General features: G+C 34.6%; 1 protein-coding gene across 24 annotated transcripts in view; it reads left to right on the top strand.

The window, feature by feature from the left end:
* The window catches only part of MGA (MAX dimerization protein MGA), a 132,071-nt gene that overhangs the window by 76,098 nt on the left and 38,855 nt on the right, over nucleotides 1-17,118 (top strand). For all 24 annotated transcript variants that reach the window (XM_019725430.2, XM_019725431.2, XM_019725434.2 and 21 more), the window contains exons 6-9: nucleotides 3,280-3,411; nucleotides 3,647-3,751; nucleotides 4,703-5,361; nucleotides 6,504-6,846. In XM_019725430.2, the coding sequence (XP_019580989.2) occupies nucleotides 3,280-3,411; nucleotides 3,647-3,751; nucleotides 4,703-5,361; nucleotides 6,504-6,846 (1,239 nt within the window). The remainder of the gene's footprint in view (nucleotides 1-3,279; nucleotides 3,412-3,646; nucleotides 3,752-4,702; nucleotides 5,362-6,503; nucleotides 6,847-17,118) is intronic.

Below are 17,118 nucleotides of genomic sequence, written 5' to 3'. Positions count from 1 at the left end.
AAAATAAGTTTGGTCTTTTTATTGGTTTTGGGACTCGATATCACTTTTGGGGAAGGTGGAAGTCCAAAATACAAGTAAATACAGACAAGAAAATATGTAGGAAAAACAGTCTCTAAATTTGATTGTATGGTTCTAGATTTTTGCATGTCTACAAACTTGGTCGTATGGGTACATTTTTAACAACTTAATTCCTGTCTGTCTTCTCTATAGTTGGCTGTTGTGGTAGGTTTTGTTAATAATAATATTAGAGTTGTTTTTTGTTTTTATTTTTTTCTCCTGAAAGCACTGCAAGTACTGCATTTTATCCTTTGTTTAGGATTCAGTTCTCACTTGAATTTCTGCACTGTCTTGTTTTCTGGTTTCACTTTGCTCTCCCTCCCCACCTTTCCTAATTAATTCCTAAGTATTCTGACTCTATAAAGTTATACCAGATTCCCTAGGGCTTTTCGAGTATCATTTTTTTTTTTGCTTATCTGTCATAGGACTTATTTACTCTAATGTAACTACCATTGAGTCATTTGGGAAAACAATAACAAAGCTCCTTGAGGTCTGGGAAATGTCTTTTGTCTCTATCACCATCTGTATTACAGAGTGTTTCATAGAAAAGGTATAGTAAATTCTTAAAACATAAAATGTGATGGATTAATATTTATTTTACTGATGAGGAATCTAAAGCTAAGAGAAGCTCAGAGAGAAGATTAGAAACAAGTTGTTTTGATTCATAATCTTATTTTCTCCCCAGTCGATTGGAAACATGAGGAAAGAATGTTTTATTGATGTTAGTTTTAATCGCATGTGATGAAATAAAATAAAAATGAGAAAATAAAAATATTTATTTTAAAGAACTAGAATTGCAAACTAAAACAGAATAGCCATCTTTTGTTCAGATAATTTCTATGTGGAGGCTACAAAAATGAGCCATAAGAATTTGTAGCTCATAATTTACCAAATGTCATCACCTTTTAGGAAACTGGCACTATTTAAGTTTTTTATTGGAAACCTGTACCTGTGAGTTTTAATGGTTATTACTATGATACTTAATACCTTGAACTTCTTTTGGCTTCAGTTATGTTAAAATTTAAGTTAAATACTTTGTCACTCAATAATATAAAGCCAGTAATTCACAAATGAGGAAATCCAAATTAGAAGATTGTCACTAGTAACAGAAAAATGCAAATTTAAGAACAATAGAATATAAATTTATACCAATAAGATTGGAACAATTTTTATTAAAAGTCCAGTGATATCAAATATTGGAGAGAATGTGTATCAGCACAAACCTTCATGCCGTACGGGAGGGAGTATAAATTGAAAGCAATTTGGTAATATACCTAGAGCACAGACTCCCAACTCGTGCATTGTCGGACCTGGTGGTCAGTGATTGTGTGACAGGTATGCTCTGGAGATACTGATCTCCTCAGAGTGGCCAGGCAAGACCAAGGGAAATCACTAACTGTAGAGCTGGTGGCCTCCAGCTACAAGTTGCCCCATGATTATCCCAATGTGTTATATAATTATCATTTTCTTGTGTGCCCCCCCTGTAAGCAGAGTTCAGAATAACTTTCAGTTAGAATTCCTAGTTGCAAACATCAGAATGCACTTTACAGATGAAATACAATATGAATTTATTAAAGAATATCAGATGACTTACAGTCTCCTGAAAGGCCAGAGAACAGACGAAAGTAGGATACAGTTAGGAAAAATGCCCAAATTACATTCCCACACTGCTCATACGTGCACTGCTCTTTGGACAGTCACCACCTTTGTTCATGTGGACACTGAGCACAGCACACTGTAGCTAGGACCTTGGTTACATTTAGCTCTAAAAGCTCATTCTTTGGCCAAATGCTGTCACCATCATTTACATAATCCTGCATAGTATTCCTGTTCTCATGGTGCTGTCTTCTAAATTGGAGTCCTTCACGGATGCATCTGATTGGCAAAACCCATGTCACATGTCTGCACATAAACTGCAAGAGAAGTTGGAGAATTTTTCTAAAACTCGCCTTGAAGAGGTAGGAATTATAATGGGGAAAAGTAACCGCTATATAGGAAGGGTGTTCAGAATATTTTGGGCAGCCACAAATATGTCAAACAGAACTTCCAATACGGTTGAAAGATGAACATACTCTGTTACATAGCAATTCCACTTTTGGGTAGGTGCCGTGAGGAAAAGCTAAATATGTTAGAGAAAGCTGTCACACATGGTCACATGTGTTATGTACATCCTTGTACAAAATGTACAACTATACTGCAGCATTGATTGTAATAGTTAAAAATGGGAAACAACTAATTCTCTTCAATAGAAGAAGGGTGAATAAATTGGAGTATGTTTATAATCTGGAATAGTGTACAAAAGTGAAAATAAATGATCTAGAAATAAATCTGTCTACGCAGAAAAATCTCAGATGTATTAGGTTGGTGCAAAAGTAATTGCAGCGTTTGCAATTATTTTCAAGATTTTAAACCACAATTACTTTTGCACCAACCTAATAGAATGTTAAGCAGAAAACAAATTAAAAGTATATGTAAAATAAATACTTTCCTGTAAGATTGCCTCCTAACCTACAAATAAGTCATTTATAGGCTCAATTAACTATAAATATCATTACTAATAATGAGAGAATTAACCATAAGCAGGGTATAAGCTCAATCTATGGCAAGTTTGTATTAGAGTCCTAGAAAGTCTGTGGACCCCAAACGGTTAAAGCACAAAAGATCTGTTTCTATATTTATATATTATCTATTATTTAGTAAATTACCACAAACTTAGCACCTTAAAAATAACACATTTATTGTCTCTTAGTTTCTGTGGGTCAGGAGTCTGGGCATGGCTTAACTAGGTCCTCTGCTTAGGGTCTCACAAGGCTGCAATCAAGATGTCAGTCCTGGTTTCTTGTTAGAGGTTTGACTGGGGAGGGATCTGTTTCCAGTTTCCCTCAGGTTGTTGGTAGAATTTCTGTCCTTGCAGCTCTAGCAAGGTGGATGATACACTCATTTTTATATTATTACATACATATAGTCATACACATCCCATCCCTTTTGCCATATTCCATTGCTTAGAGACAAGTCAGGCCTCCACACTCAAGGGTGGAAGAGGGAGGATTACACACGTGTAATACCAGGAGGGGATGATCATGGGGTCAGCCTTGAAGTCTGTCTTTCATTTTTAGTTTTTATTTCATCAGTTTTGCTCTCCACTGTCTCCTTTATTATCTCCCCACCCCCAACCAAAGGTTAAAAAACCCCAATATGATCTGTGGTCCTTTTTTCTTGTAGTGGGCTTAAAATTGAATTCAGTGGATCCAACAATGAGCATTGATCTTAAATACTTGGGAGTACAGCTACCTTTGGCTCCAGCCACTAGCTTTCCTTTCTGGAACCTCACAGGAACCAACCCTGCCTCTCCTGGTGAGTGTGTAGTATTGTGAAGTCAAACAAATTTGTGATATAAATAAAAAACTACCTTTGTTAGAGACAAAGTAAATTTAGGATAGTCTAGGGTAGATCTTCTATCTAGTGGCATAGTCTTAATGATTTATACGTTTCAGATGAAGTCTTAGTAATTAATTAGATAAGCCATGCCCATAATCCTAGATATGGCTTACCAGGATTTTGGTCATCTCTTTTACTTTTTCTTTTATAGATGCTGGATTTCCCTTTGTTTCTAGAACAGGGAAGACCAATGACTTCACCAAGATCAAGGGATGGAGGGGAAAGTTTCATAGCGCTTCTGCATCTCGGAACGAAGGTAATCAGCTTTTTAAAAAATTATAAATAGGTTCCGAAACATGTTACCACAGCCTTTTGTTAAAAGTAAGTCTTGTGTGTTTTTTTCCATCTTTTCATGCATTAAAATAAACTGAAAATAATTGTCCTGCTGATTTTTGTCCATTCTCTGTGTTCCCATAACCCCCATCCCTGCAGCCTTTTTTAAAACTGTACCTTTCTGCTGTTCCTACAGTTATAAAAAGCATCATTCTTAAGCATTATTTCAGAACTGTGTACGTCAGAGCTGTATAATGATTCCTGATTATACTTCAAAGTAGATTTCTAATCCAAGAATTTTGACTGTATACCTGTCTGTCTCCTTTCTTAGTGCATTTCCTTTCCCACTGAACTTGTTTGCAGTTTACACTCTAACCAGACAGATTTACTCTTTGTCCAAAATAGTTTTCATCTTAGAATCTTTGTACAGTGTTATAATAGTGTAATGCTTGTCTCTACTAAACTTGCTTCTTTGTTCCCTAAAAACTAAATTTTATACTCCTCTATTTGAACTCTTCCCTCTTCCCTTGCGTTTTGTATCAGAGTCCAGGTACTGTAATCTCTTGGCATTCTATTGAGGTCTTATTTAAGTATATTTTTTGCTCTTAAGTGTCTATTTATGTGTGGTCTCTATACTGAGGTCATAAGTTGTCAAAATTGTTAACTCTTACTGTTAATTATTACTGTTAGCACTTTTCAAAAATAATGCTAAATATATGTAGTAAGATAATTTTAGATAATGGATTTTAATGTAATGAGTGTATGATATATAATCTCTTTACTTGGTTTTATATATTTTTTTTTTTCTGAGGAGGGACAATTTAGAAGATTCAATAGCTTATCTTAATGTTCCTGGCCTTTTTTAGTGTATTTTTCTAGAGTTCTAAAGATCTGTCTTAGATTTCTTTAAGTATCTGTATCTCTTTATTTCTAGGTGGAAATTCAGAAGGTTCACTGAAAAACCGTTCTGCTTTCTGCAGTGATAAGCTAGATGAGTACTTGGAAAATGAAGGCAAGCTGATGGAAACAAGCATGGGTTTCTCTTCCAATGCTCCCACATCCCCTGTAGTATACCAGCTTCCCACCAAGAGTACCAGCTATGTACGAACACTTGATAGTGTACTAAAGAAGCAATCGACCATTTCCCCTTCTACCTCTTACTCTTTGAAGCCTCATTCTGTACCCTCTGCCTCTCGAAAGGCAAAGTCTCAAAACAAACAGGCAACTTTCGGTGGCCGAACTAAATCATCTTATAAATCCATTTTACCATACCCTGTTTCACCAAAGCAGAAACACACGCATACGGTTCCAGGAGATAAGGTTACCAAGACTTCTTCAAGCACCATCTCTGAAAATCAGGTGAATAACTTTGTCGTGCCAACTTTAGATGAAAATACATTCCCAAAGCAAATTAGTTTGCGCCAGGCACACCAGCAGCAGCAGCAACAGCAGGGAACCCGCCCTCCAGGCTTGTCTAAATCTCAAGTGAAGCTCATGGACCTGGAAGACTGTGCACTTTGGGAAGGAAAACCGAGGACCTATATCACTGAAGAGCGAGCAGATGTATCCTTAACAACTCTCCTTACTGCTCAAGTAAGTATCTGTTGTTTTCCAGAAGCATCTTAGTTCCTGGTTAGAAAGAATTCGTTTGGTGAGGGGAAATTGGAATGGTGCTTTCTGGCAGGAGGAGTGGGCATTTAGTTACCTTTGTGACAACTAAGGAGATGTCTTCCACATTTGTTCTTTCTCAGTTGCTAGACACCCAAGTGTAGATCCCTCCTGCCAGCAGAGGAGAAACAGTACAACTGTGCTTTTGAATAATGTTCCTCTTCTGTATGGTCATTCTGAACATCTCTAATTTCATTCTCCAGTATATGGGCAAGTACATTTGCTCATTTTATTAAAACAGCTTTGAAAATTCTGCTTAAAAGGTACTAAATCCCCCCAATCCAAAAAAAATCATAAACCTATGGAGAAAAGCTTTTGTCTTTTTAAAAATTTTATATTAAGAAGTTTCATTTATTATTGATTCACCTACTTAGCCTCTGGTGCATGTGAAGTGACACAACAAAATGTGGATAATTTTCTTGTAAGGAAATTTCTATACCTTCCATTTTTTAATTCTGTGACTAAATTCTAGAGCTGAAGATCATTAGATGTTGGGACTAAATACAGAATGTGTCTTTTATTAATCATTCCTAAAGACTTTTATGGACATTTGTTGTTATTCCCTTCTTATCAATTACCATAAAGCAGGAGTCAGCAAACAGTTTCTGTAAAACAAACAGTAACTATTTTAGGCTTTGCGGGCCATGCACTCTCTGTTGCAGTTTCTCAATCCTGCTGTTGTAATGCCATACACATGATGTAAATGAATGAAGCTGGCTGTGGTCCAGTGGAACTTTATGAAACTGACTGGATTTGGTTCTTGGGCCTTAAGTTGTCAATCCCTGCCCTAGAACATTATGTGTGATTTCTAATGAGAATAAATTTATCCTTGTTGATATTTTGGCTTATAATTAATTAAAATTTTTATTCTCTTGTCTGCTATGCATTTGAATGAGGGATTGCTCAAAGTCCTGGTTATATTCATTTTCTGTCCTTTGAATCTGTCTTAATCTTGTGTTGTTAGTACTGAGTGCTAAGAGAAGAAGGAAGACCAACATGTGACAGTGAGTTGGTGGTGGTGTTTGGGGATGATTTAGTAGATTTACAGTTTTTTGCTTTGACTTTAGGCATCTCTCAAAACTAAACCCATCCACACAATCATAAGGAAACGAGCCCCTCCGTGCAACAACGACTTCTGTCGGTTGGGTTGCGTGTGTTCCAGTCTAGCTTTGGAGAAGCGCCAGCCTGCTCACTGCCGCCGACCAGACTGCATGTTTGGCTGCACTTGTTTGAAAAGAAAAGTTGTACTTGTTAAAGTGGGATCAAAAACTAAGCAATTCCAAAGGAAGGCCAGTCATCGTGATGTAGCATGTTATGCTTTGGGAGAGGAGCAGAGAGAAGAAGAAGAGGGAGTCAGAGAGGAGGAAGAACAATTGAAAGAGAAAAAGAAGAGAAAAAAGCTGGAATACAGTGAGTATTCACTGAGAGTTAAAAAGTAGAGTATTATTTTTTAGAAAAGTGTAGTTATTTGAAAACCTATTTCAAATAGTATTAGTATTTGAAACTAACACTATTAAAGTTACTTACTTTAATCCTGATCTGTGATCTCATCTTACTGTCCTTAAATGACATGTGCTACACACACACCCCTTTTTTAAATGGAATTTTTCTTTTGAAGATGGCTGTTTTGTGATAGATTTGATCATTCTCTCATGTGAACTTCCAGAATGCCTTTGAAACTTCATCTATTTTTCTGTCTTTCCTCCTGCCCCCAACCCCCACCATGTTCTTTGACTACACAGATGACCAGTATAATCCATCATTTTTTCCTCCTCACAGCTGTATTGAGGTATAATTGACAAATAAAATTGCACATATTTAAAGTGTGCAACATGATGATTTGCCATATGTATACATGATGAATGATAACCACAATGAAGTAACTAACAGATTTTATTTTCTAAAAAAAATTTGTAGCAAGACCCTCTGGTTGTGGTTTGAGCCATTAACCAGGAGGTTGGAGATTTGCGGATGGAGTTGAGCATTCTGAATTTTTTTGAAAAGCTTATTTTTCCATTTTGATAAAATACTATGTAGACCAAGTTACACATTATTTCATTCATGATTATTTCCCTTTCTACTGTATCTTTTAAAAAAAATAATTTTACTATGTAATTGAAAACAGTTTCCTCTTAATTTGCTAAGGACTAATATTCCTTTTTTGGCAGTTTATATTTACATTTGCTATTGCTTGCATGTACTTATTTTCAGAAGAGTGGATGATTAATATTTCGATGTATGTACGTTCTCCCCAGATTTTCTGTTAATCCACTTGGTTATACATACATGTTTTTTATAGACATGGTACTACTGTATATGTGGTATAACTTTTAGAAATTTAATATTATAAAATCACATTCTTTCCATATCAACAAGTATAGATCTGTGTTATAATTTTGATTTTAAAGGTTGACTAACCATTTGTTATAAACTTTCTTCTGTAAATTGCCTTTAAATTTTTTTTTCTTTCAACTACAGTTGACATACAATATTATATTAGTTTCAGGTGAACAACATAGTGATTAGAAATTTCTATAAGTTACAAAGTGATCACCCTGAGAAGTCTAGTACCAACTGACAGCATATATAGTTATTAAAATACTGACTATATTCCCTATGCTGTCCTTAACATCCCCGTGACTGTTTTGTAACTGCCAATTTGTACTTAATCTCTTCCCCCTTTTCACCCAACCCCCAACTCCCCTCCCACCTGACAACCACCAGTTTATTCTCTGTATCTATGAGTTAGGTTCTGTTTTGATTGTTCATTTATTTTGTGTTTTTAGATTCCACATAAGTGAAATCATATGGTATTTGTTTTTTTCTGTCTGACTTACTTTACTTAGCACAGTGTCTCTAGGTCCATTTGTGTTGTTGCAAATGCTAAGATTTCATTCTTTTTTTATGGTCGAGTAATCTTCCATTGTATGTATGTACCACCTCTTTATCCAGTTGTCTATTGATGGACAGTTAGGTTGGTTTCACATCTTGGCTATTGTATATGAAATGTCCTTCTTTGTCTTTTGTTAGAGCCTTTGTTTTAAAGTCTGTTTTGTCTGATATAAGTATTGCTACCCCAGGTTTTTGTTCCACTTCCATTTGCATGAAATATCTTTTTCCATTGCTTTACTTTAAGACTGTATGTGTCTCTCGATCTGAAGTGGGTCTCTTGTAGGCAGCATATAGAAGTGTCTTGTTTTCTTCTCTATTCAGCCACCCTATGTCTTTTGACTGGAGCATTTAATCAGTTTACATTTAAAGTAATTATTGATAGGTATGTAGTTATTGCCATTTTATTATTCATATTTTTTATCTTTTTATCTTTCTTCTTAAAGAAGTCCCTTGAACATTTATTGTAATGCTGGTTTGGTTGTGATGAACTCTTAGCTTTTTCTTGTCTGGGAACATTATGCCAAGCACTCTGTGAGGGTTAGGTTTAAATCTTGCAAACCTATAAGGAGGCTTCTCCATTTTACAGATGTACTAATTGAGTGCTTAGAGTGCTTTTTCCCCAAGGTCACATTGGTATTAAGTGAATGATAGGGATTTGAACCCAAGCTTTTCTGACTTCTGAGTATTCATCTTTTTTCTACTGTGTAAGGTATGGTTTCTGGAATTTGACCTTCACTCTATCACCTGTTTTCTTTTTTGTTTGTCAAAAATTACTGCTGATGGTGTAAAGGCACTGTGCTTAGCTGCTGTGGATGGTACCAAGAGAAAGGATAAAATCTGGCATTTCTGCTTTCTTAGTCCATGTAGAGTTTTATTGGAGATGAATACCTACAAGTTAACTATGTAAAGAGAAGATCAATCTGTAGTCAATTAGGATAAAAGGAGGACACACAGATTACCAGTATCAGGAATGAGAAGTGCCATTACTATAAGCATTAAAATGATAATAAGGGAATAGTGTATATAACTTTGCCAATAAATTGGACAACTTAGATGAAATGGACAAATTCTTTGAAAGACACAAAGCTACCAAACTCACTCAAGAAGAAATAAAATAACTACCTAGCCCTATACCTATGAACTTGTAGTGAAAGACCCCACCGTAACTCCAGGTCCAGATGGCTTCACTGGTGAATTCTGTATAACACTCAAGGAAAAAATAATACCCATTCTGCACACCAGAAAAAGATATTACAAGAAAACTAGAGTAATATCCCTCATGAACATATGTAAAATTTATAAATAAAATGTAAGCAAATCAAACCCCACAATATATTTAAAGGATAATACATCATATCATAACCAAGTGGGATTTGTCCCAGGAATGTAAGTTTGAGTTAACATTTGAAAATAATCAGTGTAGTTTACCGTTACTATAACAGACTTAAAAAAAAAAAGCCATATGATCATTTCAATAGATATTTTTAAAAATTGGCAAAATTTATTTCTGGTAAGAATTTTTTAGCACATTAGGAATAGAAGAGCAACCTGATAAAGAGCATCTCTGAAAAACTCCACAACCAGGATATTAATGGTGAGAGACTGAGTGCTTTCCTCCAAAGATTAGAAATGAGGGAGAATATCCTGTATCACCATGTCTGTTTCACATCATTGCGGAAGTCCTAGCCAGTGCAGTAAAGCAGGAAGAAAAAAATACATCCAAATTGGAAAAGAAGCTGTATTCATAGTTAGGAAAATTCTAAGATATCTACAAAAAAGCTACTAGTAGAACTATAAGTTTAGTGAGACTGTAGAATACAATAATATCAATATACAATACATTCGTATATATGCCTTGGAAGTTGAAATAAAATAATAACCATTTCAAATAGCATTCAAAGAAATGAGACACTTAAGGATAAATTTGACAAAAGTTGCATGGGACCTTTATACTTAAAAACTGTAAAACATTGCTGAGAGCACTTTGAAAAGACCTAAATAAATGTTTTCATTCATCATTAGACTATTGGTAAGATAACAGTTTTCCACAAATTTATTTATAGATTTGATGCTATTTCAATCAAAATCACAGCAGGCTTTTTTTTGGGGTGGTGGTGTAGCAATTGGCAAGTTGTTTCTAAAGTTTATATGGAAAGCAAAAGACTTAGAATAATCCTTTGATAAATGACTTTGATAAAGAACATAGTTGGTAGAGACTTACACTCCCTCATTTTAAGACTTACTGTAAAGCTGAAATAATTGGGATAAAGAAAGAAAAATCAGTGGCAGGTAATAGGGAGTTCAGTTGACACACACACACACACACACACACTCTCTTACATGACCAATTAATTCTTGACATAATTCCAAGGTAGTTCAATGAGGAAACAATCATCTTTTCAAAAAATGGTTCTGGAGCACCATATAATTGATACCACATACAAAAGTTAACTTAGTATCTAGGAGTTGATATCATAGATTAAATGTAAGTGCTTGAAGTATAAAATTTCTAGGAGAAAATATAAGGAAAAATCCTTTGTGACCTTGTGGCTCATAAAGGATTTCTTAAATAGGCTTTCAAAAGCATGAATTTTAAATGCAAAATAATAAAATTGAATTTCTCAAAATTAAAAACTTACTCTTCAAAAGACCTGTTAAAATGAAAAGACAAGCCACAGACTAGGAGAAATACTCACAAAACATACATCCAACATAAAAAGTTCTTGAAATGCATGAAGACGAATACTTTAAACTCAGTAACAAGACAGTCAACATAATTTAAAAAATGGACAGAAAAGTTAAGACTCTTCACATTAGATGCATAGATAGCAGATAAGCACATGAAAAGATGCTTAACATTAGTACTCCTTAGGGAAATGCTTACTGATACCACTAAGAGATAGTGTATTCCACTAAATGGCTAAAATTAAGAAGACTGACCACACCAAATGCTGGTGAGACTATAGAGCAACTGAAACTCTCATAGATGGTAGGAATGTAAAATGGTAAGTCAATTTGGAAAACTGATTTTTTGTTAAAATGTCAAAAATATATCTGCCACACAACCTAGTCATTTCACTTGTATTTACTCAATAGAACGCCTTGGGCACGGGTATTCATAACAGCTTTATTTGTAATAGCAAGAAAATTCAAAACAACCCAGGTGTCCATCAACAGGTTAATGGATAAAGAAATTTGGGATAGATGCAAACAGTGGAATACTATTCAAGAGTACAATGAAACAAACTGTACGCTCCGCAACATGGATCAATCTCAGGATAATAATGCTGAATCAAAGCAGCCAGTTCTTCCCCCCCCCAAAGTTAACATTTTTATTCCATCATATAAAAAAATTCAATGCAAATATATAGATCAGTGGTTGTCTGAGCAAGGGTTGGAGTGGAGGTTGGAGGCAGAGGGAGGAGAGACAAAAAGGTAATCCAATTACATTTACAAGGAATCTTGGAGGTGATGGTTACCTTCACTATCTTAATAGTAACGATGGTTTCACCGTGGTATGTTTATGTCAAAATTCATCAAATTGTGTATGTGATATTGTATGTCCATAATACTCAATAAAACTATAAAAGAAAAAAAGTACTTACAGGACTATTTATTGCAGACTGTTTAATATTGAAGAAATGGGAGAAAATTTATTGTATAATCTGGGTTAAATTTTTATGCTTCTACAAAAGAATACAATGTAGTCATTAAAAAGAATGTAGAATATTTAAAGACATGGAGAAATGTCACACCATAGTAATTGGTAATCATAAAATAGTATGTACCATATTATCCCAATTTTATTAGGATATATTTGTACATATATACATTTTTAAAAAGGAAATACTGCCAAGTTTTTACAGTGATTATCTCTGGGTATTGAAGTTTTAGATGACTTTTAAAATTAATGTTCTAAATCATCTATAATGAATATATGTTATAATTAATAAAGGTACACACAGACACACACACCCACACACCCACCCTGTATTTCCCTGAAAATAAGGCCTAGCCAGATCATCAGCTCTAATGTATCTTTTGGAGCAAAAACTAATATGAGACCCGGTCTTATTTTACTATAATATAAGGCCAGTTTTATATAATATAACATAATATAATATAATATACTGGGTCTTATAATTTTTGCTCCAAAAGACGCATTAGAGCTGATGGTCTGGCTAGGTCTTATTTTCGGGGAAAAATGGTGTGTGCGTGCGTGCGTGCGTGTGTGTGTAATGTATATATATATATAATATAGATATATAAATGAATATGTGAAGGATAATATGTGACAGGGCTATAAGTTTGGTTTAGATATGGATATTTGTATAATTTACCATATTAACAGATTAAAGGAGAGAAATTATATTAGCAAATGCTGTAAAGTTGAAAATTTAACATCCATTTTTTAAAAAAATGTTTCTACATTTAAAATACATTTAAACATAAGATTTACCATCTTAACTATTTTTAAGTACACAGTTCAGTGATATTAAGTGCATAAGCATAGTTGTGTAGTAACCACCATCACCATCTGTCTCCATCACCTTCTTCATCTTATAAAGCTAAAACTCTATACCCATTAAAAAATAACTCCCCATTTCTCCCCAGCCCCTGGCAACCACCATTCTACTTTCTGTCTTTGTGATTTTGATTACTCTAAGTACTTCATTCATATAAGTGGAACTATACAATATTTGTCTTTTGGTGACTGGCTTATTTCACTTAATGTAACCTCAAGGTTTATCCATGTTGCAGCATGTTGCAGAATTGTCTTCCTTTTAAATGCTGAATAATACTCCATTGTGTGTATATACCCCATTTTGCTAATCCATTCATCTGTTGCTGGACACTTGGGTTGCTTCCTTATTTTAGCTATTGTGAATAATGCTGCTATGAACATGGGTGTACAGCTATCTTTTTGAGACCCTGCTTTCAGTTCTTTTGGGTATGTACTTAGAGGTGGAAATCTGGATCATATGGTAATTCTGTTTTTAAGTTTTTAAGGAACTGCAATACTATTTTCCACAGCAGCTGTTCCATTTTACATTTCTAGCAACAAGTGCACAAGGGTTCTGATTTTTCCACACCCTCAGTGACACTTGTTATTTTGTTTTCGTGATAGTAGCCGCCCTAATGGGTGTGAGTAGTATATCATTGTGGTTTTGATTTGTATTTCCCTAATGATTAGTGATAGTGAGCATCTTTTCATGTGCTTGTTGGCCATTTGTATATTTTCTTTGGAGAAATGCCTCTTCAAGTTGGGAACGGAAAAGAGGCTATGCAATAAACCTGACAAGCTCAGGGGTGCCACATGGTAGAACTCAACAAGCTCAGTGACTAAAAGTAACCACACTCGATCACAGATTCCTAACTGGGCATGTCATAGCTGATAGTCTCGTCCCTGGCCTATAGCTTCTTTAGCAAAGGTCAATCTTTAAGTGATCTCTGTCCATTGTTCTTATCCCTCTAAGATCACATATCTTTGAAATGTCAGAGTAATATTCTTTTCCTACCCTTTGAAGGCACAACTGCCAGCACCAGAGCATAAACCACGGGAGCACAAGATCAGAGAGCCCATCATTGTTATCTTGTTGCCCAAATACCATTTCTGTGTACTGTAAATGTTAGTTATTAACTGGCCGGTACTCACCAATGTAAAAGAAGTATGTGTTTCTCCATTGTGCCTCTTATCCAATCTTAGAGATTTCCCCGCTGTGCTTTCTCCTACCTCCTAAATCTGCCACCAGTGGATTTTGTACATCTTCCTTATGTCGTTTTCTTTGATTCTAATGTATAAAATGAGCTGCAAAACTGCCATTTTCCTGAGCATTTGAGATCTTACTCCCCGGCATATATTGTGAGTATGGCTCAAATAAAAAAATGCTGTACAGGTTTGAATGTTTATTACGTCAACCAAGTCCTTTGAAATGGGTTGTCTATATATTATGGATGTTAACCCCTTATCAGATGTATGTCCTGCAATTGTTTTTTCTTCCATTCTGTGGGTTGCTTTTTTAGTCGCTGTTAGTGTCTTTCGATGCACAACATTCAAAAACTTTCATGAATGGATTCGTTTTGTTGTTGTTACTTGTGCCTTTGGTGTGATATCTAAGCTATCACTGCAAAATCCAATTGTTATGAAGCTTTTGTTCTGTGTTTTCTTCTAAGAGTTTTAGGCCTTGCATTGAGGTCCTTGATCCATTTTGAGTTAAGTTTTGTATGTGGTGTTAGATAAGGGTCCAACTTAATTCTTTTGCATGTGGATATCCAGCTTTTCCAGCACCATTTGTTGATAAGACTGTTCTTTCCCCATTGAATGGTCTTGGAATCCTTGTCAAAAATCATTTGATTATATATGCAAGGGCTTATTTCTAGGCTTTCTATTCCATTGGTCTGTCTGCCTTTATGCCACTACCACACACTGTTTTTGATGACTATAGGCTTTGTGGTAAGTTTTGAAATTAGCAAGTGTGAGTCCTTCATGTTCATTACTTTTCAAGATTGTTTTGGCTATTTAGGGTCCCTTGGGATTCCATTATGAATTTTAGAATGGGTTTTTCTATTTCTGTAAAAAAAATTGGGATTTTGATAGGCATTGCATCGAATCTGTAGATTGCTTTGAGTAGTATTGACATTTTAATAAGTCTCCTAATCCATGAGCATTGGATTCCATTTCTGTATGTTGTCTTTAATTTCTTTCAGCAGTGTTTTACAGTTTTAACGTACAAGTCTTTCACTTTTTGGTTAATTCCTAAGTTTTTTTTAATGTTATTGTGGATGAAATTGTTATGTAATTTCCTTACCAGATTGTTTGTTGTTGATGTATAGAAATGCAGCTGATTTTTGTGCTGACTTTGTATGCTGCAGCTTTGCTGAATTCATTTATTCTCACAATTTTATTTGTGGCATCTTCAGAGTTTTCTGCATATCAGGTTTTATCATCATCAAACAAAATTTTACTTCTTCCTCTCCAATTTAAATGCATTTTATGTCTTTTTATTGGCAAGTTTTCTGGCCAGAACATCAAGTAAAATGTTGAATAGAAGTGGTGAAAGCAGTTATCTTTGCCTTATTACTGATCTCAAGGGAGGAAAGGCTGATGTTTGCTTTGGTTTTTTCATACATGGCTTCATTATGTTGAGTTAGTTTCCTTCTATTCTTTGTTGAGTGTTTTTATCATGAAAGGGTGTTGAATTTTGTCAAATGCTTTTTTTGCATCAGTTGAGATGATCATGTAGTTTTTACCTTCGTTCTGTTAGTATGTATTACATTGATCGATTGTTTTTGTACGTTGAACTATCCTTGAATTCAAATAACTCTCACTTCATTATGGTGTGTAATCCTTTCAATATGCTGCTGAATTCTGTTTGCTAGTGTTTTGTTGAGGATTTTGCATCAGTGTTCATAAGGGATATTAGCCTGTAGTTTTCTTTTTTGTACTGTCTTAGTCTGGCTTTGGTATCAGAGTAATGCTGGCCTCATACAATGAGTTGGGATAAAGTTTGAGAAGGATTGATATTAGTCCTTTTAATGTTTGGTAGACTTCAGCAGGGAAACCATCAGGTTTAGGGCTTTTCTTTGTTCGGAGATTTTTGATTACCGATTCCATCTCTTTACCAGTTTTAGGTCTATTCAGATTCACTGTTTCTGATTTAGTCTTGGGACGTTTTGTGTTTCCAAGAATTTATCTGTTTCATCTAGGTTATCCAATTTGTTGGTGTACAGTTCTTTATAGTACTCTCATATAATCCTTTTATTTCTATAGAATTGGTAGTAATGTGCCCACTTTCATTTCTGTTTTAATTTGTTTTTAATTATTTTTTTCAGTTACAGTTGACATTCAATATTATTTTATATTAGTTTCAGGTGTACAGCATAGTACACACATGATTTTAGTAATTTCAGTCTTTTTTTCTAAATCCATCTAGGTAAACGTATGTCAATTTTGTTGATCTTTTTGAAGAAGCAGCTTTTCATTTTATTGATTATCTCATTTCTGTTTATCTCTGTTCTCATCTTTATTATTTTCTTTCTTTCTAGCTTTGGGTTTAGTTTATTTAGTTTTTTTGTATTTCCTTAAGTTGTCCAGTTAGATTGTTGATTTGAGAGCTTTCATGTTTTTTCATGTAAGCATTTTATAGTTATAATAGTGCTTTTGCTGTGTCCATAAGTTTTTAGTATGTTGTTTTCATTTTTATTTGTCTCTAAGCATCTTCTAATTTCCCTTGTGATTTCTTCTTTGATCCACTGATTTTTCAAAAGTGTGTTGTTTAATTTCCACAGTTTTATGAATTTTCCAGTTTTCCTTCTGTTGTTGATTTCTAGTCAGAGAAGGTAATTTGTATGATATCTGTGTTTTTATTTAACCTTTTAAACCTCAGTTACTTTTGCACCAACGTATAAATTTATTGAGCCTTAATTTGGGGTGTACTGTGTGGTCTGTCCTGGAAAATGTCCCATGTAAACTTGAGAAGAATGAATTCTTTGGGTAGAGTGTTCTGTATATGCCTGTTACCTCTAGTTGATTTATTGTGTTGCTTAGGTCCTCTATTTTCTTACTTTCTGTCTGTTTCTTTTATTCATTATTGTGAGTTGGGTATTGATGCCTTTTACTACTGTTGTAGAACTGTGTATTTCTGCCATCAGTTCTATCAGTTTTTGCTTCATATATTTTGATGATCTGTCAATTAAGTGTGTAAATGTTTGTAATTATTACTACTTCCGGATATATTGAAACTTTTATTAATATAATGTCCTTTGTCTCTTGTATCCTTTTTGATTTAA

The sequence above is a fragment of the Rhinolophus sinicus genome, linkage group LG03 (assembly GCF_036562045.2).
Source record: "Rhinolophus sinicus isolate RSC01 linkage group LG03, ASM3656204v1, whole genome shotgun sequence".
NCBI lineage: Eukaryota > Metazoa > Chordata > Mammalia > Chiroptera > Rhinolophidae > Rhinolophus > Rhinolophus sinicus.
Note: the sequence above shows the minus strand (reverse complement) of the source record. Positions and strands in the feature narration are given on the sequence as shown.